The sequence below is a fragment of the Mercenaria mercenaria genome, chromosome 2 (assembly GCF_021730395.1).
Source record: "Mercenaria mercenaria strain notata chromosome 2, MADL_Memer_1, whole genome shotgun sequence".
NCBI lineage: Eukaryota > Metazoa > Mollusca > Bivalvia > Venerida > Veneridae > Mercenaria > Mercenaria mercenaria.
Genome location: NC_069362.1, coordinates 112,032,311 through 112,054,214, shown reverse-complemented (window position 1 = coordinate 112,054,214; position 21,904 = coordinate 112,032,311). Strand labels below are relative to the sequence as shown.

The 21,904-nt window shown below is 35.6% G+C and overlaps 3 protein-coding genes across 7 annotated transcripts in view; 2 read left to right on the top strand and 1 right to left on the bottom strand.

Moving 5' to 3' along the window:
• Positions 1-21,904, top strand: part of LOC123564966 (organic cation/carnitine transporter 2-like) — a 178,958-nt gene that overhangs the window by 154,501 nt on the left and 2,553 nt on the right. The gene's annotated exons all lie outside the window — the stretch shown is intronic.
• LOC123564938 (organic cation transporter protein-like) lies at positions 7,808-9,256 on the top strand. Its single transcript, XM_053537586.1, has 2 exons — positions 7,808-8,273; positions 9,102-9,256. Exons 1-2 carry the CDS (start codon positions 7,906-7,908, stop codon positions 9,250-9,252), a joined length of 519 nt encoding a protein of 172 aa, XP_053393561.1. The 5' UTR covers positions 7,808-7,905; the 3' UTR covers positions 9,253-9,256.
• LOC123564939 (P-granule-associated novel protein 1-like) overlaps positions 14,901-21,904 on the bottom strand; it is a 32,019-nt gene continuing 25,015 nt past the window's right edge. For 2 of the 3 annotated variants that reach the window (XR_008370004.1, XR_008370006.1), the window contains 3 exons: positions 18,550-18,664; positions 17,907-18,026; positions 14,901-14,987 (listed from right to left, as the gene is read on the bottom strand). The gene's annotated coding sequence lies outside the window, so the exon portion shown is untranslated. Of the gene's footprint in view, positions 14,988-17,906; positions 18,027-18,549; positions 18,665-19,165; positions 19,304-21,904 lie in introns of those variants that run through there. The other variant, XR_008370005.1, reaches the window with a different exon arrangement.

Here is a 21,904-nt window from a genome sequence, read left to right as displayed (position 1 = left end):
TGTCGTAATAAGTTCCGGTCCTTTGAGATTATGGAGTCTACTTAATATTACTGTACTGAAGATTTCCGCCGAAGCTAGTTTTTTCGTGGTGATGTGTGTTTCTATTAACTCCGTGAACAGTCTTAACCAAATCATGTCTACTATCATTTTGCTTTGATGTGATCTAAGCATATAACGATATTATTTCTGATTCACATTTTATACCGACCTTTTTTCAAATTAAACGTTAAAACAGCAATATTGTTTCTAAATGAATGATACAAACGATTATGTCTATGATCAGATTTGAATTTCAGTAAAGCATATTGTAGTAAGTCTAAGTTTTATACACTCTGTATCAATAGCTACTGCTAAGAAAGCTTTGAATATTTTGTGTGATGAGTAACATGCATACTGGTATAAATATTTGATGATTGCAGGTATAAAAGACAAAGCGAAAACTCCACAGGTTGCACAACACGATGAAAATGAAAATGTTGCAGGCCCTGTTCATTGACGGTGGTGGAAATGCATACTACCGTCTACGCCCTCTTGCATCGGGTTGAGCAGTACTCAACATTAGCACATGTTACACGTACCAAATACAATTGAAAGACATCCACATATGTTTTCATACGGAGGTGCACAAAAAAGCGGCATATGGTCCCAAGTTAAAATAACTGGCTTACTCTAATCGAGAAAACAATGGGGCAGAACAATCAAACTGGAATTTAGAAAGGGGATCTGAGGTTATGACGCCTGCATATTACAGAAACTGCCAATAGATAAAATAAAAAATCAGGCACCACATCCGAGTGGTGGTTATTTATAATACCCAAAGCTATAATAACGGGAGTATTGGAACCACCCAAGCCGAAATTGTTAAGCTGAAAAACTAAACAGTACCAATAACACAACATAAGTCGTCCTGAACGGTCTGAAAAGATCGAAATATAACAGCTCTGATTGAATGTACGAGGAGATATTTTACGGCTGCCACACATCTTAAAAATCAGCCGCCTGTGCAAATCGATTACTAATTTATATACTATTTGAATAAAACTCTTTCTATATAATTGTCAATCAAATTGTAAAAGCTTGCCAGTTTTAATACTCTTACGTGATAGTATATATTATTCCCTTTTCCTGAGCTATTCCAAGCTACGTTGCTTTGTTAAACACTGTAATAGCAAAAAATGAGACAAATGTAGATTGTCATTAAAAGACAGGTGAAAGTATCAGCTTCAAAATGATGTTTATTTTCTATGACGATTTCCTCTACAGAAAAGTTGCACAACTGAACTCAGTCTTTCACCAGATTTTAATTTGTTTTCAAACTACTTAACTGTCAACATACAGTGCATCTTAAAACTCAGTCAACAAAGATTTTATTCAGATTAATGATTAAATTTTATTTTATAATTACACCGTTTTGCTAAATATTATGATGCTTATAATCAGCACTGATATTAGACAGAAATGACGTGATTTTCTAAAAATAGCTGACAAACAATGAAGACGTCATATTCTCAGATTTGGTCAGTATGTATTTCTTTCCTTCGTTTAATACGGCACGATCCTATGGCTGCGTTATGACATAAAAAAGGGGTAACAAAACAAAAATGTAAAGTATACTTAGTCTAGTTAAAACAAATCTGATAAAACTATAACAAACTATTAAAGATTCAAAGAAGTTTTGATACTGTACCTTAACTTGAAAAACACTGACAGTGCCTGCTATAGGTTGTCAATTGTGTGTTTTAGATTTACGTAACTATTGAATTCTTTTTAGCGCTACAACGTTGGTAAAAGTGAACAATTTCTGAAGAAATTGATTGCTTTAAGGTTTGTGATGTGTTAGATTGAAGGTCTAAGTTAACAGCGCGGATATTAAGATTGGTGTTTTCCTGCAACGTGAAAGAAAGGTTTGCAGCATGAAGGTTTAAGTTTGTGGCGCGGATATTTATGTTTATGTTTTCTTTCGGCTTGGATGATGTGTTTTCAGCTTGAATGTTTAAGTTTGCGGCGTAGATATATAGTTTTCTGTTTTCGCGCGGCGTGGAAGTTTACGTTTGCTGCATGGAAATTTGTTTGCATTAATTTTTTAATGCTTCTCTTGGCTCTTTTTTATTATATTTTCTTATTAAACGTCATGACCTAATTACATATCTCAAGTGAGCACTTTACATTGATAGGGATAGCTAAATGTGTTGATTAAATGTCTGTGTTATTTCCTTATAGATAATCATAGAAAATAACTTCGAAATGATTGCCATGTGTCTGTGTGTTCGAAATGTCTTCTTCTGTACTTTTTTATTCGAATTTTCGCAATCTTTTCCCGTTTCAAGCAGCTCTGGAACATTTTTACACTAATTTGTATTTATGATACTTCTATAATTTTAATATGCAAATGAATGGAACATATTGTTAAAAATAAGGCTGCATAATTTCTTTTAAAATAGCAACAGTGCAAAACATCAAATATTAGAGTGTTATTCTATAAAGACGTTTCACAGCTTTACTGTTTAGCTACGATGTTGTGTATGTATCGTTGATTTTGTTGTTCATGAATTGTTCTTTGAGGTACAAAATATTATAAGTTTATGATGAATTTGTCATCTGTAACCAACGATTGTTTCTACAACTATATATGAAACATTAATAATAAAAACACATCACCACTATAAAGGCTAACATTATATGGAAAACATGCATTGATATCAAATTTCATTTACTAACCATTAAGTTAATTAGTGTAACAATGTAGTATATGTATCTACCAGTCAATTTACATATCGACCTGAACGAGGGCTTAATTAAAACGCAAAAGTTAATTTGCTATATCGATGTCGTCTGCTGCAAACTGTAGTAAATATATATACTGTCTATGGCAGCTGTGCGAACAAATTGTACTTTTCCATTGAAGTAAAGACTGGACTAAATGTTGATACATGGCGTACAAAGATCTTGTCGAAGAGGCAATAAGAAAAGTAGGAGGATGTGGAGCATACCAGTGGATAATATGCATAATTATGCACGCAAGCAAGATAGTGCTAACATTCAGTACAATTACAATGGCTTTTGCTGGACATAATCCTGGCTTTGTCTGCAAGTCAATGTTGATTGAAAGGGAGGAAATAGAGAACACTGCATTTGAAGATGTTTCAGCTGAAGGCCTTTGTAGAATTGATGAAGCAGCGGAATGTAACAGTTACTACTTTTACACAAGCATGTCTACCGTTTGGTGTCCCCGGGTAAACAATATATTAAATGTGTTTGCACTCTATGACTACCAAGCGATCCTGTGGTGATGTGATGTTGTCAATTTGTACCTTGCGGTGGCATTTCCTCGAGGTGGCGAAACTGTGTGACAGTTTACTGGAAAATTCTAACCATCTTCAAATATATTTCTGACAGAGAAAAGACGACGGACGACGGCAAAAAACAATAAATGATTTAAGCGTCCATCTGTACCAATCTACTTAGTCACGCAGCTGGTCAGGATCCATGCTTTTCGATTTCAAAAGCTATTGCAATTAGAGAGGACTGTTACAATTACAGCTTGGATCTGGCCAGACAGTGCGGAAGGCAAACACACAAATATGTTGGTTTTTCATGGCGCGGCTCATTTATGATTTAAGGAGGAAGGAAGATGCTGCGAGGAGAGTGAAGGAAAAGAAGGGGAGAGACAGAGACAGGGGAGAGAGAGGATACAGCGACAGAAAGAGGAGGAGAGAGGCTTGTGAAAAGAAGAGCGAGGAGGACAGGAGATCCAAGGCATTAAGCAAGGAATGGACAGGATGAAGAGAGAAGTAGGCGGGAGGACTGGCGGCAAAGAAAAATTAACTTGTAGTGTTGTGGTGAAGAGAAGGAAGACGATGAATTAATGGGTGTAATGTTGTATGGTGGTGATAGAGAGATGTGTGAAAGGTGGTAACACGAGGGAATGTTGAGTATGCGGGAGCGAGAGTATTTGTTGGAAAGCTGAGTGGAGAGGTGTGATGGTTTGTAGACAATGTAAACCATGGTTGTATGTAGAAGAATTAAAATTGATTGTGCTGTATGTCGGAGAATGAAATGATGGCTTATCATAGGTATTGTCTAATTGTGTGTCTATACAATGAAAGACAGTCATAGTTATTATCAGGGCGGATTGATTAAATCGAATAGCGTACACGTCATATTGCAAATGCATGGAACCCCTCCCGTCTCCCGCACGAAATGGACTGTTTTTGTTTGTATGTATTTTTTTTTTGGGGGGGGGGTTGTTGTTGTCACCTTACTTCGACCCTCCTGAAAAATATTGGATCGATATCAACAATCCCAAATGAGATTTATACGTTTAAACATGATTATACTCAAATATTGTGTTGTATTGTTACGGCAAGCTGTTGTATATGTTACGGCCAGGAAGTTGATTTTTTTTTTCAATTCTCGACAGCCGTATATTACACATTAGTAGTGGTAAAATGTCTTTTGTCATTACACCGGACCTAAAAGTGAATCTGCGCAACACGAAGTGACGATAATTAGCGCTTTTGTCCTGTTCCAATTTTTGGTCCTACAACCACGCTAAAAACGTTACATTTAGTACCTCTTTCGGCCTCAGTGACGTGTCCGTTTTATTTTTAGATTCAAACATCGCGTTTGTGACAAAGAGAAAAACTGAAACTTGATTCAGGTAACTTTCATGGATCTTGCATTAAAAATGAAAATATGACAGCTGAAAAGGTTGTAAAATTGTCCGAATCTGGGTCGCCAACCAGTAAGTTTACAGCGTGGATATTTAGGATGATATTTTCTTGCGACGTGGAGAGTAAGGTATTCAGCTTGAAGGTTTAAGTATGTGGCGTGGATATGTAGGATTATGTTTTCTTTCGGCTTGGAGGATGTGTTTTTTAGTGAGGTGCTTGATTTGAACTATCTGCCTTGAAAAATCAGAACAACTCCTAAAAAACTCAATTTTCAAGGCAGATAATTCACAATTAAGGCAAGCGAGCTGTGCATTTTAATTTATATTTCCGTTTTAGTCATCATTTGCATTCAGTATACAAAGTTTAATGAAATTCGGTCCATAAGAAAGACCTTTGAGGTATCATTTTGTTATGTTCATAGTCAAGGACATTTGCCACAGTTTCTATATTGACATGCGGCAAATTTTTTATGGCCTCCAATAAAAAACCAAACTGTGTTTATGACAGAGAATAAAATCAAAACAGAAATATGAAATAAAAAATCATAGGTATCAGCCTTGGGTCATAATTGTCTGCCCTGAAAGTCGGAAAAATACCGAAAAAAAGCTATTTTTTCAAGGGCACGATAATTCAAGATCAAGCACCGGTACTATTATTTTAAAGAATATATTTCCGTTTTAAACTTGATCTCAGTTCAGTACACAAAGTTTAAAGGAAATTCTGTCCGTAGGAAAACTTTTGCCTATATACATTTAGGAAACTGGCAGATGTGTTTTTAATTCGAATTTTGGAATCTTTTCCCTTTTCAAGCAGCTTTGGAACATTTTTTTGAAACTAAATTGCATCTATAATACATCTATAATTTAACATGCAGATGAATGTCATATATGGAACATAGTGTTAAAAATAAGGTTGCATAATTTCTTTAAAAAAAAAAAGCAACGGTCTAAAAAGGCTTTTTACTGTTTTTAATATTCAGCTACGATGACTGTTTATGTATCATTAACTTTGCTGTATTCATGAATTGTTCTTTGAGGTACAAAGTATTGTAAGTTTATGGTGAATTGGTTATCTGTAACCAACGATTCATTCGACAACAATATATGTAACATTAATAGTAAAAACGTGTCACCACTATTTTACCAACTGAGAAAGGCTAAAATAATGAGGAAAAGATGCATTGATATAAAATTTCATTTACTACCTATTATGTTTATGAAGTTATTACAAAGTGTTTTCGGGGCTATATTAAAACGCAAAATTTTAATTTGCTATATCGATTGTCGTCTGCGTAAACGGTAGTTAATATAAATTCTGTCTATGGCAGCTGTGCGAAAATTGCTTTACTTTTCCATAGAATAAAGATTGGAAAATTGTAGATTACATGCGTACAAAGATCTTGTCGAAGAGGCAATAAGAATGTAGGAGGTGTGGAGCATACCAGTGGATATGTTGCGTAATTATGCACGCAAGCAGGTAGTACTATCATTTCAGTACAATTACAATGGCTTTTGCTGGCATAATCCTGGCTATGTCTGCAAGTCAATGTTCATTGAAAGAGAGGAAATACCAGACAACACTGCCTTTGAAGATGTTTCAGCTGAAGGCCTTTGTAAAATTGATGAAGCAGCGGAATGTAACAGTTACTACTTTTATACAAGCATGTCTACTGTGGTGTCCCAGGTAAACAGCATTTATATTCTGTACTGCACTATTATATATACTCTAAGGTAGGTGTGTGTGCGTGTGTGCGTGCGTGTTGATCGTGTGCGCGTCCGCGTGCTGGGTTAGCGTTTTGGGAGGCTGCGTTTTTGGAACGTGGCTTTCCCTGTTTGATTTTCATCTATGTTTTTTTTTTGTTTGAATGTTTTAAGACTGTATTATATATCTTGAAAATACATCAGAATGGAGGAATGCAACATTAAAAAGTGACCAATGTCATGGTAAGTCTCGGATGAAATTAGAATGTTTTTGTTATCAGAAAATCTAATTCAGCTGTACTAGTAAGTATTTTTATCACGCAATCTGGGATAGTTTGCGGTTAGATATGCTTTGTTGAAGTTTTGAGTTACTCTATATAATTCACTTCACGTTTGTTTTACTCATTTGACACAGCTTTTCTACGTACCGTGTGCCACCCTGCTCTTGAACACGCTGTAGTTACCATTTTGTTCCTTTAGGAAAAAATGGCGTCTATTCAATGTGACTGTTTTTAAGATGATGTTAAAACCGGAAGCGCGTTGCAATATTTCATTCTCATTCGTGTACAGCCTCAATAAACTTAGTTGGTTGTATTCCACGTTTCTAAAACATCATCTGATAAAGTTTATTGACCATTGCAACTACAGGTATTAAGTATTGTATAATAACCGTACGGTTTGACCCTTATTAGATCATTCCTTATCCTTTAGGCCATTGATTCAACAAATTTTATTCTATATTAAGAGTTCCTTAGTCGGTTAATAGTTGCGTGAGTGTTGTGCCACGTTACTGTCTGTAGAGACACAATCGAAATGAGTCTGCTATTGATTTGTTTGTTGCGCATCCTTCTCCCAAATGATCTTTGCATGTATAAATATTGATAAAACATTTGTTTCGCTTGTTCTTGTCACTGACACAATTTAGGTCATAAGGCGACTTTCCAGTTTTTGATGGTGGCGGAAGACCCCAGGTGCCCCTCGTGTTTGATTTCATTACGGGCATGTACCTAGGTAGAACCGCCAACCTTCCGTAAAACAGATGTGTGGCTTCCTCTTTTGAAAAATCTAATGCCCCGAGTCAGTGAGGGGCAAGTGGTTCAAAGTCAGTGACCTTAACTACTCGGTCACCATGATTATTAAGCGTGCTTGCGGAAATTGATTTTGTCTTTGCGACCAGTGCAGACAAAGATCAGCATGGGCATCCATGCTGCATACGCTGAATGTTGGACCAGTCCAGTTTAGAAATGTAGCAGGGAAAGGTTAATAAAATAACTGACAGATGTACCAAATGATTTCTCCCTTGCTTCCGCACGTTTTGTTTTCTATTGTCACTGTCTAGGATATGTTTCCAATAGAACAATGTTGTTCCTATGAGAGTCTTGTATATTGACACGACAAACAAGCTATCGTGCCTCTTTGTATACATGAAACTGGACATATCTATTTGTCCACGCGTCAAGTTTGGTTTATATTTTCAGTGGGGCATTGTTTGCAGTCACAAATGGATTGTCGCGTTAATCACATCTCTTCAGATGGTTGGTGTTTTGTTTGGATGTCTTTTTTCAAGCTATTTAGCTGACTATATTGGTCCGAAACGCACGTTTTTCTCTGGACAATTGACTGTAATAATCTTCAATTTTGTTGGCATTTACTCCACTTACGCAGAGTTGTATATTTTAATCAGAATACTTATTGGGTTAGGTATCGGTTTGTCTGTCACTGTGCAGTTTGCATTAATGATCGAATATGTGCCTGCTAAATTAGTACCTGTAGTATCAGCAGTACCTTCAGTATCTATTGGAGGGTGTTTATTTGCTCCCGTTGTATGGTGGCTTCATGACTGGAAGATGTTCCATTTGTTCATCACTGTTGCAGGATTACCGTCCCTGCTTTTATTTTGGTAAGTTTTTTTTAATTCAATGTTAGGAAAATATTTTATACAACACAAAATATAGGACTAAGTTAGCATTTTTTACATTTGACAAATTGATAACATAGTACAACAGCTGTTAATTAAAAACATACGGGTTATTTTGAAAACTCTTCATGTATTTACATTTTTGTCATTACTGCCAAATATTTGTTTATATTCTGACTGAATTCATACCGTCCCCAAATTTGTGTGTCCCCTCCAATTGTTCTTTTGTTTGTGTTAGGGTTTAGGGCATTTAGCTCTGCATTTGTCCGAATGTCTGTCAGTTCGGATGTTCATCCGTCCGTTCGTGACGCACATATGTTTTCAGCATTATATATGAAATAGTTATTCAGCATGCAAAGTTATGCACTTGGGTCTTCAAGATTTCTCTGGGTATGACCAGAATTATGTCTCAAAACTTAGTAAAGGATATGCATAAATGACCTAAACGTTTGTGTCGAGCATATCTCTATCAAGTGTTTGGCAAAGAGTAATTAAATCTACAGGAATAAATATTATACAGCATATATAATGGTGCTTCTGGGGGTTTTAATTAGGATTTTACACAGTAGAGCCAGTGCCATAGTCAAAATATGCAAAAGGGATCTAAGTTTGTGTTGCATTCATCTAAAAACGCATTTGACATTGATGAAACTTTACAGGCATGTTTTTTGGTTTGTGAAGTTGTACATCCTTGGTTTTATCTGGGGTTTACCCATTCCAACTTGCACCTTCCCAAAAAAATATTCGCTTTTTCAGTTTCCTTTATCATTCTGTAATATCTTTACATATTCAATTATTTGGATATTTTAGGTGTGTTCCCGACAGCTTTAGATGGCAAATGATAAAATATAAACAGGCAACTGCTGCTAGAACGTACCGTATGATCGCATGGGTAAACAGAAAAGAAAAACCTGACGTCAACGACCTATTAACAGACTGTTTCAGAGCTAGAGGACTATAAGAATGGTAGACCTTTGAATCAATTTACCTCTAGATATTCATGTGGAATAACAGTGGCTTCCTTCCTTGCTGTGGAGTTAATAAAATCTTATGCTTCATTTAAAAAACTTAGATAGCTATGTTTTTTCAACATATACAATTTTAGTCATATTCACAGATTTTTCTTAAGTGTAAATGAATTACTATAGCCGTATGAACAGAATGGTGTATCTATATCTTTCTTGCGCTAACATAGCTTTAGCTAAAATAAGTGAATACTAATGCTTAACTAAGCCTTACTGTCCGAGTACCAGTAAATGTAATGCAGAATGTTAAATGATATTTTCATGCGGCGGTTAACAATAAACTTGAATATCAAAACTATTGAATGCTATTTTAGGTTTGCTGTGGGATACACATATTTTGGAACGATATTTGGTGTAGGCGTTCTTCAGGGTAACTTGTTTCTGAATCTGTTACTCATTACAGTCATTGACGCTCCATTGGTAGCATTAACAGGACCGCTGGCGAACTGGTAAGACATTTTTTCTTAAAGGTTAGAGTGTATAGCCATTTTCGTAGTTGTATTTCATTATGAGTGACCCCATTTATTACTCGCATAATCTCTTCATTTTACCAGAAGTGTATGTACATGAATATACATTCATACATTTCATATTTAGGTTTGGAAGAAAGAAATACGGCATTTGTACGATAGTTGTATCTGGTGTTTGTGGTATTATAGTTGGAGTCCTGCAATACACATGTATGTTGTGCTTTTTTTGAGGCTGGAGTTCTCTTGAATGCTCAATCTTAACTGTTTAATTCGACATACTTCTGTATTTCTTTTAACATTTCATTGTTACTTATTTATTTCAGCTCATTTTTTTACAACTTGTTATAACATGTAGGCAAAGTTTGGTCACACGTCATATGTAAAAAAATGGAATAGATTACTGATCTAATGTTCCTATTAAATCCTTTAACTAACAGAATACAAAAGGAGGCAAAGAAATCTTTTTACTGTTAAAGTCTAATTTAGTGTACACATGAATTTCACATAAGAATTCGTAGAACTTGTGAGTGCATATTATGCAGGATACACAATTTTATATACAGTAGGAATATAATTAGAAGCAATAGTTCATGCACTAGTAGACAGGTACTTGCAATTGTTTGCAGATTTCTTCGAATACCGACTTACCACAGTGCTTGCACTGATTTGTAAAATGACTGGTACTAGTGCTTGGATTGTTCTTATGATGTTTACATTGGATATGTAACCCGAGAGTGATATCAGGTATTTTTCTGATATATATTATATACCCCCCCCTTTAATGCAACAGATAAATGGTTTATCCAGCAACAAACGACATAAAATATGAAAATTAGTAAATGGATCTGTTTTCATACGGGCTCATATCATTCTCCAACCTTGCAATAATAAACACTAATTGAATGGCTTGCAGGTCAATAATGTAAATATTACGGCAAGCTATTCACTACGTGTTTTACTACCATGGACGTCAGCCCTGACTTAAACATTATTATTAGCCCTTGTAATATTGCCAATTTACATGCTACAGTGCATGCTAATATAGATTATAACTTTAGCGCATGCCATTTTGATTCAGTTTATAAGCATTTACTGCTATAGAACAAATGCTTTTATTTACTCTTTTCAGAACATTAGCGTATGGCTTTCATTACACTGGATCTCTGTTAGGAGGTGTTGTTGCTCCTCTGGTTATACTTTTGGTAATCTAGTTACTTTATAAGACAATTTCCCTCTGATTGTAAATGTGGTAATATAGATACTTAATAAAAACAGCTGCCTCTTTTTATAAGAAATGATTGCCCTTTAGTTGTTATTATGGCATTTTGACTACTTGAAAATATTCGATATCAGTTTTAATGTTTGTTCGTTTTGGGTTTAACGCCGTTTTTTTCAACAGTATTTCAGTTATGTAACGGCGGGCAGTTAACCTAACTAGTGTTCCTGGATTCTGTACCTGTACAAACCTGTTCTCCGCAAGTAACTGCTAACTTTCCTACATGAATCAGAGGTGGAGGACGAACGATTTCAGACACAATGTCTTTTATCAAATCGTCACGAAGAACATACGACCCCGAGATCGGTAAATCTGTGCTCTCCCTATGGAGCAAAACGGGCGGGTGATATCAGCTTTAAGATATTCTGACAGGTTTTCACAAAGGTAGCACTAAACTGTTATAAAAGCCGCACTTCATTTCCATGAAATGTTGCGCTTGCAAGAGAACGTCTCGGTATCATTAAGAAATAAACACTTTTTTTAATTGTTTTTGTTTTGTAAATTTGTACCGTTTATGACATTTTGTCATCTTTGAATTAAATTCCGATTAGGTTCATTTTGTAATTGAATTAAAACATTTCTTATAGTGCTGTAGGTAAGTATCACATTTTTAACTCATGAAATTTCTATTTATTTCTTCAAAATGAGATACTGGATGCAAATATTTATGCATTTCTGCAAAAAAGAACTTCGTTAATTTCATTATTACAAAAAAATATCATTTAAAATAGAGAAAAGTGGAAACTTCACAGGTCGCTCAACACGACAAAAACGAGCAATGGTTGCAGCTTGGTTTGATGATTGTTAACTGTTCATGGACGGTAGTGGAAATGATGCTAACTACCATTTCCTCTAGCGGGTTGAGCAGAACTCATGATTTACTCATGCCCCCCCTCACCAGTACCCAAAAGCAATTTAGAGACATCCGCAGATGTAGTCAACGGGCGGTGGAATATGGAAACCTTCAATGATACACGTGTTGGAGGCGTGTAATTCCATGAAGAGCGGCGTTTGGTCACCTGATAAAGTAAAGGGTTTGACCCAAAACCCGAGTAAACAATGGGCAGAACTAACAAACTGGAATTTAGGAAGGGGATTGAGGTTATGGAGCCTGCGTTAATCACGGAAACTGTCAAAGGACAAAATTGAAAAGCAGGCACCATATCCAAGGGGTGATTATACAATATCAAGGCTATGAAAGCGGGGAGTATTGAACCACCCAATGAGTCATGTTAAGAAACTAAACAGTACAAATAACACGACATAAAAGTCGTGCTGAACGATCTGAGAAGATCAAAATATCCTTAGAAAATGTATGTATTTATTTATTTCTTTTTTAGAATGATAGAATCCCCGGCTTGTTGTACTTAAGCAGTGGTATAGTGATGATTGTATCGGCAGTTTGTTTCCTTTTCTTCCGGGAATGTCAGGATATTTCTTTTGAGGAGCCAGTACTAGAAACGGACGAAGAATTGGAGACTTTGAAATCAACTCAACGATTGAACCGGTCAAAACAATGGAGCTCCAGCTCAATGGAAATTCCGTGACATGCTATAATTAACGAAAGTGCATATTTCAAAATTTTCATCAATTAATTGAAAACGTGCTTTTTCGCAAACATTTAGGTTGAAAAGTAGAACGCTAATTAACGCTTTAGTATGATTACTATGTTCAGATAATAGCAAGCTTTCTGAGAATTTTCAAATTCTTTTCACGTATATTATATGCTTATGAGATGCTAGTACATGTATTTGTAAAATGTAGTTTCCTATGATTCTAACGGTAATTCCAGTACCCGTCATTCATAACCGATTATGAAAAATATTTGTAAATAGAATTGGAAGTAGATCCCTCGGAAGAAAAACGAGAACGAGGCATACAGTGAAATTGCAGACTCGTTTTGGATTGAGTATGTTCATGAGCGTATGGAAAATGCAACACTGCTCACGCCCCTTGCACCGGCGTTAAAGCAGTATTCAATCTTCAAATCTAAAATGAGTTGAAATCAATGATCCCGAAGGACCAGAAATTATATCATTCAATGAGATGTAAGTCGGGGCGACTTTTTACCGGCCGCCACACAGCACTTAACACCCGATGTTGTGACGTAAATAAAATTGGAAAGTAGATCCTCGGAAGCACTGAGAAAAAGGGCAAACGTGAAATTGCAGACTCGGTTTGATTTGTGTCTGTTCATGAGCAGTATTGGAAAATGCAACACTGCCACGCCCCCTAGCACCGGACTTAAGCAGTATTCTAGGCCATATAGTATACGAAATACAAGTTACGATGTTTCTGTTTGTGAGAATGTCCTTTGCTTCTGACGCTAGTTCAGCTTCGTTCCAATTTTAACTAAGTACATTCCCAGATTATTGCATACCCTGTTGATTTGATTTGTATTTTATATGTTATTGTTTAACAGATTTGGTTGATCTATGCTATTTAGTTACGTTTCATTGTTTGTCATTTGTGGCATTTTTGCCGTTGGTTTGATCTGTGAAATGATCATAGTATGTGTTCCTCAAGATTCTCGTTGGTGTAGTTTAAAACATTTTTAGAGAAAGTCTCGCAAATTATGGTTACTCACGTTCGATGAACTGTTGACCAGTAATGATACTTATGACCGTCCTTTATATACACACTGTTTAAAATAAAAACGTAATGAAGTTGTTTTTCTATGATACAGAGACAGCTTCAACAAGATCTTGTCGGCTGTATCTTCTTCTAAAAGAGTCGTTGATATTGTTGACCTAATTGAATTCTGCACAGAAGTGGAATCTTCACCCAGTTTACATCACGATACTACAGCCACATATGAATAAATATATTGCCAAAAACAATAACTTGAAACGAACATATTGTGAATACAATGTTTGCTAAAATAGTAGATAAAAATCAATATTCAACGGTTTTATCACTTCAGCCTTGGTATATCGTTGTTAGGATAATGCTGTATCTGTACTGGTACACAGTCCGGAAAATTCAAACAGTATTAATTAGTTGGTGGTCCATTATGATATAATAGGGGCGAGACGTAGCTATGTCCCATTGGTTACCATACAGACCCAACATATTTCCGTGGAGAGTCATAACAAGCCTATACAAATTGATTTATTTTATAGACAATTATTTTAGCCTAAAAACGATACCAAAGTCTACGGACCCTCACAGAAATGTTACGGATTACAGCGTGACCGCCTTTTTATCAATGAAAATGCTGATATTACTGAGGGAAGAATCAGCACGATTGTCCAAAATTTAGAGACATGTTATGTATAAAATTAGGAAATGGCGAAGACATCAACAATTCTGTTGTTGAGACCGCAAACTAAAACAGTTTTTAGCTTTTTATTTTTTATAAACACAACTGTTTTCAACATGATTAAGCACACATCAGTATTTGTTACCATGGTTTCTAACAAAAAAACAACATAACTTTTAATCATGTTATTTTAAGTAGTGCAGCTATTTCATGACCTTATTAGACAGAAAGAACTATATTCCATTCTAAAATGTTGTATGTCATTTTTCGTTTGGGTACATTCGTTGATATTGAAGACATGCGTTTTGTTACCTCTATATTTATGCAGGTACGTGTGTGGAAGCATCAATTCATTTGTGACTATTGCCGCGTGACAGGCTGTGTTCTCTTAATCTGGACAAATATAGGAATCTTTGCTTCCGAAAAAAAGGCTTCTTTATTTTGTGCTGCAATGTCTGGATGCCAGATTCTGCCTTGTATACATAGATTAAAAGGTAAACGTTCTGTTTCAAAAATATTTACACTCTTATATGTCCTTCTGTAATAGTCTGACTTCCACATATGTCCGTTTAACATCATGACTTAAACCTTTGCAGTTTCCGTTTGTAGATATACATGCATTTACAGCTTCTCGTATCAATGGATCATTCTTCTTTCTATCAACTAAAAGTATAGGCAAAATTGTAATATCTTGTTATGTGTAATGGTGATAACAAAACATACAGATCATATGGTTTTATTGTATCTGGTACACGATAGTTCTACATGTTATGTCTAGGATTGTCATGAAATACTAATTCATTTGCTTATAACAAATGCAAATAAAACGTATTTGTTATACGAATTCAGTCCAGTAAAGGAATTTGGTGTCCCCTCTGCCAGTAACTGTGGTTGCTGACATCCAAAAAAGTGTCTTTCACCACCGTAGGTTTAGTATCCCATTTTAAATGTAGAATTTGTTCATGTAAGGAGGCTATATAGTCGGCGTTGTTCTACCCAGGGGCCCGTCTGTACCGGAAAATATGTCTGAGTAGAGTATTAGCTGGCGGTTGGTCAATTCCTGGGGACACGTGCCTGTACAAGAGAAGTTGTCTGAAAAAGAGTATTTAGCTGGCTGTTGATTTTTAGTTCAGGACCCGCCGTAACTTATAAGATTTTTTTTGGGGGGGCTGGAAAGAAGGTATTTTGCTGGCGTTTATTTTTGAGTTCAAGGACCGCGTAACTTAATTGATGACTGGAATGAAGGTATTTTGCTGGCGTTGATTTTAGTCAAGGACCCGCCTGTAACTTAAAAGATGCCTGGAAGAAGGTATTTAGCTGGCGTTGATTTTAGTCAAGGATCCGCCTGTAACTGAAAAGATGCCTGGATGAAGGTATTTAGCTCGCGTTGATTTAGTCATAGGACCGCCTGTAATCTGGAAAAGATGCCAGGAAGAAGGTATTTTGCTGGCGTTAATTTTAGTCAAGGACCCCGCCTGTTACTGGAATGTTGCCTGGAAGAATGTATTTAGTGGCTGGATTTTAGTCAGGGATCAACCTTTTAACTGAAAAGATGACCTGGAAGAAGGTATTTAGCTTGGCGTTGATTTTTAGTCTGGGTTCCACTGTAACTGAAGATGCTGGAAGGAGGGGATTTTGCTGGCGTTGAGTTTTAGTCAGGACCCGCCTGTAACTGAAAAGTTGCCTGAAAGAAGGTATTTAGCTGGAGTTGATTTTAGTCAGGGACCCGCCTGTAATTGAAAAGTTGCCTAGAAGACGGTATTTAGCTGGCGTTGATTTTAGTCAGGGACCCGCCTGTAACTGAAAGATGCCAGGAAGAAGGTATTTAGCTGGCGTTGATTTTAGTCAGGGACCCGCCTGTAACTGAAAAGATGCCTGGAAGAAGGTATTTAGCTGGCGTTGATTTTAGTCAGGGACCCGCCTGTAACTGAAAAGATGCCTGGAAGAAGGTATTTAGCTGGCAGTTTGATGATTTTAGTCAGGGGGGGGGGGGGGGGGGGACCCGCCTGTACTTGAAAAGAGCTGGTAGAAGGTAATTAGCTGGCGTTGATTTTAGTCAAGGATCCGCCTGTAACTGAAAGATGCTTGGAAGAAGTTATTTAGTGGGCGTTGATTTAGTCAGGGACCAGCTGTAACTGAAAAAGATGCTGAAGAAGTATTTAGCTGCGTTGATTTTAGTCAGGGACCCGCCTTGTAACGGAAAAGTTGCCTGGAAGAAGGTATTTAGGCTGGCGTTGATTATAGTCAAGATCGCCTGTAACTGAAAAATGATTGCTGGAAAAAGGTATGTTAGCTGGCGTTGAATTTGTCGGGGACCCGCCTGTACGAAAAGATGCTGGAAGAAGGTATTTAAGCTGGCGTTTTGATTTTAGTCAGGGACCCGCCTGTAACTGAAAAGATGCCTGGAAGAAGGTATTTAGCTGGCGTTGATTTTTGTCAGAGATCCGCCTGTAACTGAACAGATGCCTGGAAGATGGTATTTTGCTGGCGTAGATTTTAGTCAACGACCCGCCTATAACTTAAAAGATGCCTGCACGAAGGTATTTAGATGGCGTTGGTTTTAGTCAGGGACCCGCCTGTAACTGAAAAGATGCCTGGAAGAAGGCATTTAGCTGGAGTTGGTTTAAGCCAGGGACCAGCTTTTAACCGAAACAAATGTATTTCGTGATATTGGTTAATACCCGCCCCAGCACCGACTGTAAACCAAGAAACGATGACTGGAAGAGTAGGGTATTTCGCTGACATTTGGTTCTACCCAGGGCCCCACTGTAACAGAAAGATGATTGGAATAGGGTATTTCGCTGAAATTGGTTCTACACGGGGACCCACCTGTAACAGAAAATGTAACTGGAGTAGGGTATTTCGCTGAAATTGGTTCTACACAGGGACCCGCTTGTAATATAAAAGTTGGCTGGAGTAGGGTATTTCGCTGACATTGGTTCTACCCATGGACCCGCATGTACCCGCATGTACCTGAAAAGATGACTGGATTAGGGTATTTACCTGGGGCCGTTAATTCATAAAGCATCGTTAAGTATAAGTTTTTGATTAAGTTTGAAGATTTTACTGATTTTGTGGTGGATTTCAGCTTTGTACCCCCACCCCCCCCCCCCAAAGTCCTATTCATAAAAACAGCCTTAAAACTTAGAATACGTAAGAAAGGACTTAAGTCAGAAAACAAAATGGGGTGTGGAGTACAATTAAAGTGTTGTTTTTTCAGGAAAAAAGCACTTTAAAACCTATAATTGTGCATGTTGTATCTGTCTAAATTAATGTTTTTTTTTAATGTTTTCGTCCACAATAAAAAGTCAAGAATTACTTATTAAGTTGTTTTTTGTATAATCTAATTATTAAGTAAAATAAAATTTCTCACTAAGTAATATTAAGTAAAAAAATCAATTTTCTCTATAATTATACTTAAGATGCTTTATGAATACGGCCCCTGGCCTAGGTTGCACCCAGGGACACACCTTTACCTAAAAAAAAGTTCCGTCGTGGCACTACCATTGGAAAGTAAACAACTACTAAATTAGAGTGAAATAGTACAGGAAATGATTGTTTATCGATCAGTGTGGACATTACCTGTTTGGAACAAATTGAGACTGCGTGACCATACAATGTCATTGTCAATGACGAGTTGACAAGCATCTTTCCTTTTGATCTTTACGGGTACCACAACAAAACCAGCAGACTCCAGCTCTCCTAGAAGTTTACAAAGACATAAATTCAGTATGCAACGAATGTCGGTGTAGGACGTGTTATTGTAAAGTTTGAAAAATCAAACTGTTATCATACGAAAATACACTACACATGGATTTATAATTTATTATTATTATTATTATTATTATTATTATTAGATTTTGTACATTGTGCATTTACCTTAAAGTTGTGTGTCTTATACTAAACTACATACAATTACTTTACTTATTTTCAAAATTAAATTTTATATATCGATAACAGAAGGGTGCTTTTTAATTTCTTTAATGATACAAAATACTGGTACTACCGTTAATACATATCTACAAGGAAGTTTAGTAAAAGGTTATAGATTGTCCATTTATTCAGTTAGCTTGGGAGATGTTTTATATGTCATTTGTTTTTGGTATTATATTTATTTGAGTCTTAAATTGCGACATAATTATAAATGTTTATCATATTACATCGGAGCAAATTAAATTAAACTGGCAATACCAATTACTAAATAAATAATAAACACGGCACTTACTGATGAGAGGGGTCAAATGCTTGTCTGTGTATATGGTTATATGTCATCTAACCATAAAAGGCCCATATCTCAGAAACACTTTAGTCATCTTAACTTCAGCAACTCTCTTTTTCTTCTAAAAAGGCGAAAATGGTATATAGAAAACACAATTTCTCAGTTCAAATATTACAAATACATGTGTAGCTTACATTTCAACTATATGACATGTTAGTTTGAACATCAAAAAATTGCAATGTTATCAAAATGTCAGTTGACTCGTAACATGTTCACACTACGCAATGTAAAACTACATCTACGTGTATATCATTTGTTTATAAAGTATCACATAGCTCTGTTAATCTAATTAAACAAAATCAATAATTAAATCAGGCTATTAAAACAACACATTTTCAAATTGTATGTGGAGCGAGCTTAAACTACATAGTACGTTATCTGAATGATAGGAAACAACATAAAAGTATCAAATGAAGTCTGATTTTTTTCTTTTATTTTCCTCCCTTCTTTTGAAAAGAAAAACTCTTTTTACATCCAAAACGCCAATTTATATAATGAATAATTAGCGGAAACTGAATACACTTTAGGAACTTTAAGAATATTAGAATTTGTGCCTACTAACCTTTTGTAATCAGTTAATACTATGTTTCCACAAGCACGATATTTTAACACAATGAATTATGGCATTATTCAGTATGATATTTTACATGTGAGATACAAGTTCAGGATTCAGTACGATATTTTTGCATTAAGTATCGGACAATGTGAAATACAAGATCGTGATTCCGTACTATATAGCATTATAAAGTCTTAATAGGTTAAAGTATATTGTGTATATCTATAATGTATATTGATCGATTTTGTCTATCAAAGGTTCTGTTTGCTCGTTTACTATTATAGGAAAATGAAGAATATAAATAAATATCGATTTACGCTTTATATTTAGAAGCAATATATTTGACTGTTAAATCATAAGAATCTGTGTTACTGAAATAGACTATTGGACATAACTCTTATCTTACTGATATTTTATTCCACCTAGGTTAACGGCGCTTTGCTCCGTTTCAAAGCGACTTAAATAATTCGTGTTAGGTATAAAACACTAAAAAAGGATAGTGTATCAAATGTCCAATCATATTCTATCAATAAATATATCAGACGTCTCAAATACTGTTAAATCATTTAAGAATAATAGGTAACTACTGGGTGTCTAAGGACAAAACTTTCATCACATTATTGGTTATAAAGGTTACAACACTAAATGTAACATGTTTGAGTCGTAAAGGCGAATTCTTATATAAATTATCTTGGAAGTTATTCCCCTCGGTATAAAATAATATTGATATCGGTTCAACGCACTGGCACCTTTGAATGACCATAATATAATGATGCATTAGCAATATCCAGAATATATTGTTCATGACATCTGGAAATTACAACAAATTCAACTGATGCAATCGTTCTACGACTGCAACCCATTTTTGAAAAGTCTTAAATGATATCTACAAACGAGCGATAAGAGAAAAAAATGGTATATATATGTTCACTGTATGTTTTGTATGGAAAGAAAAAGCATTTATTTTCGTAAAAACAACATTGTTGATATCAGGGACGGCCCTTTCCGGGAAATTGCACACATAATCTGACGTCATTAACCAAAACAAACATGAACAAAATGGAGTCTTTCGAAATGACTTTCCAAATTTGAAACCAAACTTTGGAAAAAAAACCCATTAAATTATTGCTTAAATTAAAATCTGGTGACAAAGTTCAGAACTGAATCGAAAAACCTATATGATTTTCTACTGGAATTAACGATATTTTAAATAAGGCGAATGACAATTTAACTTGTGCGGGTTTTTGGCTGTTCTATGTCCTGACATGTATTTTGATTTTCTGTAGCAAGCTACTGTGAAATAGGTAAATGTAAGAATTAAATGCTATTTCTGTGCGTTTATAAGGGCATAAACCACATTCATTTGGGAATTCTTACAAATCATGCAAAAATCGCCAGCACGATTCGTGAGTTTGTAAGAATTCCCATTGTGGTTAATACCCATTATAAACGCTTAATTCTTACAAAAAGCCAATTTACGTCGTTATTGTGTAATGTTTAATATTTGTCTGATGTATAGCCATATTGGATGTTTCAACCTTCTGAGCAAGTTATTGTTTTGATGTCAAATGAATGTGAAGATCTCCTTGCAGAAATACAGATTATTTTAATATAAGATTCTTTCACTGGTTGTAGTTGTAGATGGGAATTTCCGGCCTCGAGGGTAACTGCTTAGGCGGTAACGAGGCTCCAGCCGAGTTACCGCCTAAACAGTTACCCGAGAGCCGGATATTCCCATCTGCACCTATAACCAGTGACAGAATCTTTTTCTTGCATACTGATATCAAGAAATAATAATAAAAATAAAATCAATCGAACGGCTTTCTTTTTAGAACTATTTCTTTTAGCAGCGTTTTTAAACAAAGCGCGGGAAAGCAACGTCCGTAAACAGGAAAGACGACATGCCGTTTCAAAGACAAAAAACAATGTTTAGTTCCGGTTTTGTTTTATCAGTTGCAGCGTTACTTTATGAATTTTTGATAAAATAACGTGTTTTGAATCGAGAAATATACTATCAGGAACAAAGAGGAATTGTCAAGGTATTGGATTTTTATTCCGTTTTTTATTTAAATAAAATATAAATAACTACATAAATCTTCTACATATATGTAGTTCGTAATACGTCATTTAAAGCACGAGAGTCATCTTACACCCCGGGGTGTAAGACGGGTTTTTCCAGCACCGCTAAAAATACCGGAAATCCCCGTCTGGTATGCAGGAACTTGGCATGATTTGCATTGAAAGTGATTATTAATCCAATAAACGTTTAAATATTTGTTGGTACAGGTTCCATGGGTATTATAGCTCTATGGGCGGTGTGTAGTATATTTTTAATAATAAGTGATGGCACCAGTAACCAGGGGCTTTGAACACTGGTATCCGGCAATAGGAGTAAGATAGCCTCAAGAAAAAAGGACACTGTTATGCATAGTCGTGAGTTCACAAGATATTGTAACTTCCTTGAAATTTGTAATATGTATTTGCATTTTAACATTTTTAACATACTCGATACGTACATTATTATCGTTCCTCAGTGGCTTTGAAGAAATTAAATTCCTTTCATAGCTACTACAATATGTTTAATATGCCAATTCGTAATATGTTATTTTAATTAATGTTTTATGTTACATACTAAGGATAGAATATTTAAATCAATATGTTAGGGGTGTATATGTTAGACTGGATCTTTTTCATTCACTCGCTGTATAATAAACTTTCAAGTGTGTTTCTTTTTTCTTTTTTTTG

Excerpts from the sequence above, each read along its gene's own strand:
- LOC123564938 (XM_053537586.1), top strand. The coding sequence starts at position 7,906 with ATGGTTGGTGTTTTGTTTGGATGTCTTTTTTCAAGCTATTTAGCTGAC. Across the intron at positions 8,274-9,101 it reads CCGTCCCTGCTTTTATTTTG|GTGTGTTCCCGACAGCTTTA; the intron begins GTAAGTTTTTTT and ends TGGATATTTTAG.